The sequence below is a fragment of the Monodelphis domestica genome, chromosome 2 (genome assembly GCF_027887165.1).
Source record: "Monodelphis domestica isolate mMonDom1 chromosome 2, mMonDom1.pri, whole genome shotgun sequence".
Classification (NCBI taxonomy): Eukaryota; Metazoa; Chordata; class Mammalia; order Didelphimorphia; family Didelphidae; genus Monodelphis; species Monodelphis domestica.
Window position 1 is genome coordinate 263,094,188 of NC_077228.1, and position 9,575 is coordinate 263,103,762.

The following is a 9,575-nucleotide window of genomic DNA, read 5'->3' on the forward strand; positions in this document are numbered from 1 at the left end:
CCTCCCATCTAAGGTACCTTTGTCCCAGAAGCAAGTTCTCTGCCCAACTCTCATCCCACTCTGTTCCTTGAGGGTAGAACAGGAGGCCTCCCACAAAGGAGGGAGGTAAAAAGGGCAGATGCCAGAAGCTTGATTACCAAGGTGATAATCAAGGAGGTTGTGGGAGAGGATGGATAGAGATTAAGTCTCTGGAATGGCTGTGGGGACTGTGTGTTCTATTCTTAATCCTTTTCTGATTTCATTGGAATTCTGGTAGCATCATCATTCATTCCCGGCTTCAGATTCCTCCTCTGTAAAATAGGGAGCTGAATTAGAGGATTTCTCTTTTTTCCTTTCATTTTCCTTAATTCTTTTTTAAATTTTTTAAATTTTAAAATATTTTTCCATGTTTACATATTTCATTTTTTCCCTCCCCTCCACTCTTCTCCACTCTAAAATTCCAACAGCACTTCCCCTGGGTAATACAAATGTTCTCACTCATACCTGTTACCGTATTATTCATTTTTGCAATAGAGCAATGTTTTAAAACCAAAACCCCAAGTCATATATCTATATAAACAAATAAGCCATTGTTTTTCTTCTCCCAAAGTTCTTTTACTTGATGTGGATAGCATTCTTTCTCATATATCCCTTGGGATTGTCTTGTAATTAACAAAGACTATTACACTGGATTGTTCTGCAATGTTTCATTTTCTGTGTGTAATGTTCTCTTGGTTCTGCTCCTTTTTCTCTGCATCAGTTCCTGGAGGTTCTTGCAGTTTATATAAAAAATTCTTCAGTTCATCATTCCTTATATCACAGTAGTATTCCATCATCATCATATACCTCAATTTGCTAAGCCATTCCCCAATTGAGGGACACCTGCTCATTTTCCATTTTTTTTTTTTGCCAGCATAGAGAGTGCAGCTATGAATATTTTTGTACAAACATTTTTCATTATTATTTCTTTAGGGTACAAACCTAGTAGTGGTATGACTGGATCAAAGGGTAAGCATTTTTAAAGCCCTTTGGGCAAAGTTCCAAATTGCCTTCCATAATGGCTGGATCAATTCCCATGAGTTAGATGATTTCTAAGGCGCTCAATAGAGGCAGCTTTTTATGGTTCTCTAACACAAAAGACTTAGATGAGGTGATGCTGAAGTGATATTATAGCTGATTCCTCTAGGTCCCTAAGGAAAGATTCAGTATGTTTACTACTTAAATACAAGACTAGCATCATTCTTCGAGTATAATAAATTGTATAACTGTCCCTATGTCTTATGCCTGGATATAGTAGTGAAGAAGAAAGTTTCTTACTAAGGTGTTACAAGGCAGTGTGACATAGAGAAATAGCAAGAATGATTGACTTGGAATCTGAAGCATATCTTGTCTCTGGAACATAATAGTTAAACCACCTTACTCTAATTTTGAAGACATTTCCTATCTTTAGACTTCATTTTTCTTGCCTGTAAAATGGAGGTACTAATACCTCCCATGCTTACTTTCTAGAGTTGTGAGGATTGTATGAGATGATATTCGTGAATAAGATTTAGTGAAAAGAGCAATGGACTTGGGGTCTGAGACCTGAGTTCAATTCTAACTCTATCACTAATGGGTAACATTAGGCATATCCTCACTGGGCCTAGTTTCCTAAGTCTATAATATGAGAGGTTTGACTTGATGGCCTCCAAGGTCCTTTAAACTCTAAATCTATAATCCTATGATCTTAAGAAATTTGTATAATATAATCTTTCATAAATCTTTGAGGAAATAAGAAATCTCTACAGTGCTGGCTCACAGACCAACTTAACAACAACAAAGACCATATTATCATGAATTATTGCCATTCTCTCATAGCTTTCAGGACAACATTCAGTGGATTCTAATTGAGTTCATCCAGTGTTTCTTTCATTGTATTTAACCTTGAGGATATGGTCTCCTTTGTGCTCACTCAACCCCTTAGCCTCTCTCTTTCTTCACTAGTCTTCTGAGTGCCCCCTTTACCTCCTTGTTCCTCAGTGTATAGATTAGGGGGTTGAGACTAGGGGTTAACAAATTGTAGAAGAGAGTGAGGAACTTGCCTTGGTCCTGGGATGAATTGTTCCCTGGTTGCATGTACATGTAGATGATGTTCCCATAAAAGAGGGATACTACAGTGATGTGGGATCCACAGGTGTTGAAAGCTTTCCTGCGTCCAGCCGCTGACTTGATCCTAAGAACAGTTCGTGTTATGTACCCATAAGAGACCAAAATTAGAGACAAAGGTAGAAGTGTAAAGCAGCTGGCCAGGACAAACACTGTACTTTCAATGAGTGTGGTATCTACACATGCCATTTTGATCATGGCTGGCATCTCACAAAGGAAGTGGTCTACCTGGTGCCGACCACATCGGGGCAGCGTCAGAGTCACAGGGGACATGGCCAAGGAGTTGGCAATGCCACTTAGCCAGGCAACGGCCACTAGCTGCAAACAAAGCTGAGGATGCATAATGACTGTGTAGTGTAGGGGTTTGCAGATGGCAGTAAAGCGGTCGTAGGCCATAACAGCCAAAAGTATACATTCAGTGCCCCCTAATGCAAGAAACATGAAAAGCTGGATTGCACAGCCCGTGTAGCTGATGCTTTTGTCTGATCCACCAAGGTTAAAGAGCAGCTGGGGAATGGAACTTGTGGTGAAACAGATGTCTAGGAAGGAGAGGTTGGTAAGGAAGAAGTACATTGGTGTCTGCAGATGAGGGTCCAGGCGGGACACCAGTATGATGATGGCATTGCCCACTAAAGTCATGAGGTAGAAGATCAAGACCATCACAAAGAGAACCAGCTCTAGTCTAGGTCGATCTGAGAAACCCAGCAAGATAAATCCCTGTAGGGAGCTTTCATTGCCTTGCATTATAATCATTCAACACACTTCACCTATTGAAATGAAAGAAATTAGAATTATTCTCCTGAGATTCAAAATAGTTACAGAAATTTACCTTCTCTCTTACCTTTAGTGGCAAGTTAGGGACAAAGTTTTTCCTGAAACCATTCAGAAAAAAAGTTATAGACTCTCCTAAGTTTAAGGAACTCTGGAAGAGATATCTTAACTCTAACCCAATCAAGTTTTCTTGTGGTTAACAGGGATCTGAGGAAAGTTTTTCCTTAATTCTACCTCAATCTTTGATGCCATAGCACATATTACATTTCTCATATATCAAGCATCATGAGTGTAATCATTCAAAAGTAAACACAATTTTAGGCAATAAATCAGAAACTAGGGCTTAAAACAATAGCAATGTCTCTGAAGAAAGAATAATTATTGTGTTACAGGAATTATAAACATGTTTTCAGGTAGTGTCTAGTTTTGAATGCACAGCTATTTGGGAAAGAACAGATTTTCAATATTTTCTCTAGTACCATGCAGGGTGAAACAATACAGTCAAGGGATATATATCTTCCTCCTGGAGTTAGACCACCTTTATTAAATAATTCATGATTACATAAATTTCTATATACAAATAACAAAAGGTATTTTTGTGTATGCATGTGATGTGTGTGGTAAAGTGAAGTGGGATTTGGAACTATAATTTAATCAGTTATACAAGACTCTTTGTTTGGAAATTTTCTATCTGATTCAGATCAGCAACTAATCTGCCCCTGACAGTATTAAAACATTGCTTAAGGCACTAAGAAGTTAAAGGACTAGCTGATAGTCACCCAACCTTTAAGTATCAGAGGTAGGACTTAAACTTAAAGCTTTTCTAATTTATGGCACATTCCTTGAATACAAAGATTGTGCCTTATATTACCTTTGCATTTTCTGACCTTTATTTAACAGTAGTTCTTATTCAGTTGTTTTCAGTAGTGTCTTCTGAAAAAGTTCATGGGATTTTCTTGGCAAAGATAATGCAATGTTTTGCTATTTCCTTCTCCAGCATCTTCTCATTTTACAGTTGAGAAATTGAGGCAAATAGTCAGTAAGAGACTTGCCCAGGGTAACACAACTAGTAAGTGAGGCCATATTTGAGTTCAGATATTCCTGACTCCAGGCCCAGTACCCTATCCACTGTGTCACCTAGTTACCCCTTGTATATAGTAGACATTCAATTTGGAATAGGAGTATCAGGAAGAAAAAGAGTAGGGGCATAAGGAGAAGAATCTGAATCCTGGCTCTGCTACTTAATTGCTAGATGATCCTGAATAATTTACAATATCCTTTGGGACTTCAGGTTCTTCAGCTATAAATTAAATGATCTGAGATTGTGCTTGGTCCAGTTTAAAAATGCTGTAATTGTAAAACTATCTGATTGTTGTTTTCAGCTATGTGAATCATCTGTGACATTAGTTCTATTCCTAGAACTCTGAGGCATCAGAGATGAGAATTCAAGAGAAAACTTTTGATCTAATGTATAATCAGAGGAGGCAAATACATTTTAATTTAAATTGAAGTGAAATAATAAAGAAATGATGTACTCACTCATCAAATATAAATTCTTTTTTCATTTCCTGCTCTTTGGTTTTAAATAACACCCCACCCCCACATATTCCTTCAAAAATGTTAAGACATTCCCTGAGGTGAAGGATATAAGTTTTTAGCCTTGTCCCTTGAATATCTCAAAGCACTTACACATTTATGGTATGATTTCCCCTGATGTCATTTCTGCAGGGTAGACAAAGACAAGACTGATTTTTACCTTCTCTACCACTCTGTTGCAAGGAGAGAAATACAGCCCCAGAAAGGACAAATACAGAACAGGCATGTGAAGAATCTGATCTGGAACAAGAATTCAGATCTTCAAATTTCTCAGACTATTGATTGATATTCTGATTCTTATGTTTTCCTTGATGCATAAGAAGTAGAAAATTCCCACCAATTTAGAAGTATATGAATTATTACTGGAACTTTCTAGAACTAGGATTTTTTTCTTTACATAATCATCTCCAAACACTGATAGTCTATTCAAAACTATTGTCTCATATAACCTGGCAGATAGGGATTTTTCTGACTCAATAGGAACCCTAATTCACAAGTGTCCTTAAAATTGGGGTGCTCCTACTATTATGACAATATTATGGATACATGGGAACTATTTTGCCATTTTAAAATGCCATCATTCCCATCCAGAAGAAAAAAAATTAACTATTCATCAAATTTCCTTTGTTTCCTGTATTGATTTCTGCCATATTGAATTGAGTACTTTCCCCCTGCCCAAAAGCATTTAATTTAAATTTTATTGTAGCCTGTTGTTTTTATAACATGATAATTTCTGGATATACACTCCTTCCATCCACCCAGTGAACTTTTCCTTTTAGCAAAGAAAAAGTTAAACAAAACATAAACATTACCTAACATTCCATAGTTGTAATTTTTTGTTTAGCTTTCTGTAAACTTTCTAGGTTCCTATTCACTTATATCTCACTATAACTTCTAGGGATGGACAAACAAGATATTTTGTCTTTATGATAATACACATCTGGTTCTTTGGAAACACCCAGTTGACTATGTTTGTTTAGCAAGAAGTTTTAACCAAATGTTTCAGCATCATTTGGACATAACATAATAATGTTAGCTAGCATTTATATGGAACTTTAAGGTCTGAAAAGCACTTTACATATCTTACTTGATTCTCACAACCACCTTGAAGTGGATGCTATTTTATTATGGTGGTGGTGGTGGATGTGGAAAAAGATAGGTTGTTGTTATTTCCCCAGGATCATACAACTTGTGTCTGAGTCAGGATTTATATTTAATTATTCCAGTTTCCAAGTCCAGCTCTCTATCCACCATGTCACAGAGCTGCCTCTTTGCCTTGCACAAGTAAGATATAATCTGAGCATATAATTTTCCTGTCTCTCACCTGAACTTTTTCTTTTCGTGTCTTACAAGCTCTAACTGCAATAAAATCTATGGGTTGAAAGTGTTTCATATATATGTACATATATACACATGCATATGTACATATGTATACATATGTTATATGCATATACATACACATATACATGCCTATACACATATATGATATCATTATAGCACAATCTGGCACTTAAACTAATTATCACCATCTACGGTTGTAAAGTGGGGCACTTCATAAAGTGAGTCCAAAACCCAGAATTTCAATTACTGGAACCGTGATTTATTAATAAAAGAACAAAAAACGAATCTACCAGTTGGGACAGACTTCCTTAGTGGAAGCTGTTTCGGACTAACATTTTGGAACAGTTTATATAGGGTTACAGGATACAAAGTTATTTTTTTTTACATATAGGTTCTTAATCAAACAAACCTTTCCACAGACACAGGAATGTGGGGTCAGAGATGAGGAGACAATCCTCAGATTTATGTGGGGGCTGTTATTTAGGGGTTGTTTATTTATGCATCCATTTAGTCACCTAGCCCTAGTTAGCCATATGTTATCTTGCTTCCATACTGACCTCTTTGATAGTCCTGAAATTCCTTTTGCTTTCCTGCCCTTTCTAATTCTCACCCCCAAGCTAAGTAGAGCCTGGTCTGCTGTCTGCATAAACAGACCTCCTGGGGGAGGGAAGCCAGGACTGTTCCCTAAAAAATGCTGGCAGGGATTTATCTGCTTTATCTACTTTAATTTTACTATCCTCCCCTTTTGGGACTACTTCATTTGCCTAATTGACTTCATTTGGTACATAAATGGATTACTCATAACCTCTTTTCAATAACAAAGACATATTGCTACAATTATTTATTAATGGAGGGTAAATTTTAGAAAAGTTTTGGGTCCCAAAGATCCCTAGTCAGAGTGAGTCAGGGAAACAAACATACCTCTCCTTATCACTTCTGGCTTGCAGCAATGTCCATCATATCCCCCACTTGTTCTCCATATGAGAAAAGAAAAATCTATCAGTTTTCTATTATCTTGTGGAATCTGTAGAAGGCACACCAATCCTTTTATCCTTCTGTACTCTTCTCTAACTTTTACTCCCTTGGTTATGAGTTTTTGGGGTTAAACACTAAAAACCATAGCTGGTAGAGACTTGAGAAGTTCTCACTGGGAAAACAGGTAAATGTAATAGTCCAAGGCTGTGTTCATACTCTTGGTGCCAATAGCTTAAATGTAGAGGAAATATGAATATGACTAGCATGGAAAGGAAGGAATCATTTGTTCCCCCCCTTCCCACCTCATCACTAGGAGATTCCAAGCAAGTCAGCCATCACCAAAAGACTAATGTTGGTGATAGCAGTATTATTTGTACCTCCTTGGCATCATCAGGAAATAAACATCATTCTGGGGGAAAGAAATTGTCTTGATGATTCTGCTGAGGCCTCTGGGACCACATGTCCCAAATAAGCAATTAAGAAGAGATGCTATGCTGATCTGTCCAGAGAGGGATTTCCTGAGAGAGGACTTCTTAACAAGGTTCTATCTGAATTGTTTCATCTTTGGGGTAAGGGGATTTTCATAATGTGAGATATGCATTGAAAAATTTTACTCAATTATTTTTGTGTGATCATTTAAGAGAATCTCAAGATATGATATTGAAGATATCTTAAAGATCCATAGATCCACACTCCTTTGGGTGTGGTAAGTGAATCACTGTTGTAACTAACTTTCTAAAGCCCTTGAAAATAATACCATCAGATGTAGTTGAACACAACTGCTTATAAATCATATTCTCTCTACTCCTACCTTTTTGTTCTGCTACCCTTCTTATGACCAAATGATACCAATGCAATAAATGTTCCTACCTGGGAAACTCAAAAAAAGAAATTCTATTTTAACATCATATTTCTCTTTTATAAACTTTATTTGTTGTCTGGGTAAGAATTTTCTCACTAGCCATAATTATAAAACCCCATCAAGTTCATTAAATGAAATATCTCTCCTTTGTAAGGAGCTTAAATTCTAATAGGGGAAATAAGTAAAAACAAAATAATTCCAAAGCAGTTAAATGTGAGGTAATTCACAAGGAAAAGTAAAACAAAAAAGAGTTGAAGGAATAAAGAAAAGTTTGTAACATACAGTAGTACTTGATTTGAACCTTCAGGGTGGAAAGGGACACTACTCTGAGGCAAGAGTATGGAGGAAGTACATTTCAGTCATGGCAGACAAGTATTTCATTGACCTAGAGATAAGAAATGGAGGATTATGTATAAGAAATAGAAAGAAGGTCAGTTTGGCTGAACTATAGAGTGAGAAGGTGAGTGTAAGGCCAACCAAAGAATAGAAGGATAGACTGGGGCTGGGTTTTGAGGGACTTAGCAAAGGGTGAGCTAAATGACACAGTGGATAGGGCAGTAGTCCTGAAGTTGAGAAGGAAGACCTGGGATCTGGCAAGTCATATAACTCTGTTTGCCTAGCTAGCCCTTGCCCTTTGGCCTAGAGTTTTTTGTTTTTTTTTTCTAAGAGAGAAAGTAAGGGTTATGGAAAAAAAAACCCTCTAAATTGCAGTTTATACTTGATTCTAAAAGCAAAGAGAAGGCACTGGAGTTTATTGAGTAAGGGAGTGATAGGGTCAGAATTTTACTTCAAGAAAATCACTTTGGTGGAAGTACTAAGTATGGAACTAGTATTTTATTTAAATATTTTTCATGAATATTCATTAGGGAAACTGACCTATAGTTTCATTTTTCTTTTTTCTTCTTTCTGTTTGAAAAATCAACACCATATTGATATTGTAAAAAGAATTTGGTAGAACTCCTTTTTTTTCCCTTCTTTCCCTAAATAGTTTATATAGTATTGGAACAAATTGTTGCTTAAATGTTTGGTAGAAATGATGAGTAGGTCAAAGGATATGAATAGGCTGTTTTCAGATGAAGAAATCAAAACTATAATAATATAATAATAATCATATGAAAAATGTTCTAAATCCTTCATGATTAAAATGCAAATTAAAACAACTCTAAAGTACCATCTTACACCTATCAGACTAGCCAATATGACAGTAAAGGAAAATAATAAGTGTTGGAGGGAATGTGGCTAAATTGGGACACTAATGCATTGCTGGTGGAGTTGCGAATTGATTCAACCAATTCTGGAGGGTACCTTGGAATTATGCCCAAACGGCTATAAAAGAATTCATACCTTTTGATCCAGCAATATCAATATTAGGTTTGTATCCCAAAGAGAAAAAAAATGGGAAAGAACCTGTTTGTACAAAAAATATTTATAGCTATGCTTTTTTTGTAGTGGCAAAGAACTGGCATCTAAAGGGATGTCCCTCAATCAGGAAATAGTTGAACAAATGTGATGGAGATGGTGATGGAATTCTATTGAGCCATAAGGAATGATGAATAAGATGATTTTAGAAAGAACTGGAAGGACCTATGTGAAATGATACAAAGTAAAATAAGCAGAACCAGGAGAACATTATACACAGTAAATGAAATAATGTGGAATAATCAAATGTGATATAATGATCCAGAACAACTCTGAGGGACTTATGAAAAAGAATGTTATCTACCTCTAGAGAAAGAACTGTTGCAGTTTAAATGCAGATGAAAACTTATGATTTATCACTTTTTTTTGATATATGATTTAGGCTTTTGGTTTTGTAGGATTATTCATTTACAAAAATGAATAATTTGGAAATAAGTTTTGAGTGATAATACAGATATAACCCAGATTGAGATGCTTCTCAGATCCA

General features: G+C 36.3%; 1 protein-coding gene across 1 annotated transcript; it reads right to left on the reverse strand.

Annotated features, from left to right (window-relative positions):
• Positions 1 to 1,938: 1,938 nt before the first annotated feature.
• LOC100619459 (olfactory receptor 2W3-like) lies at positions 1,939 to 2,868 on the reverse strand. Its single transcript, XM_007483370.3, has one exon. It carries the CDS (start codon positions 2,866 to 2,868, stop codon positions 1,939 to 1,941), a length of 930 nt encoding a protein of 309 aa, XP_007483432.3.
• Between the last annotated feature and the right edge of the window lie 6,707 nt (positions 2,869 to 9,575).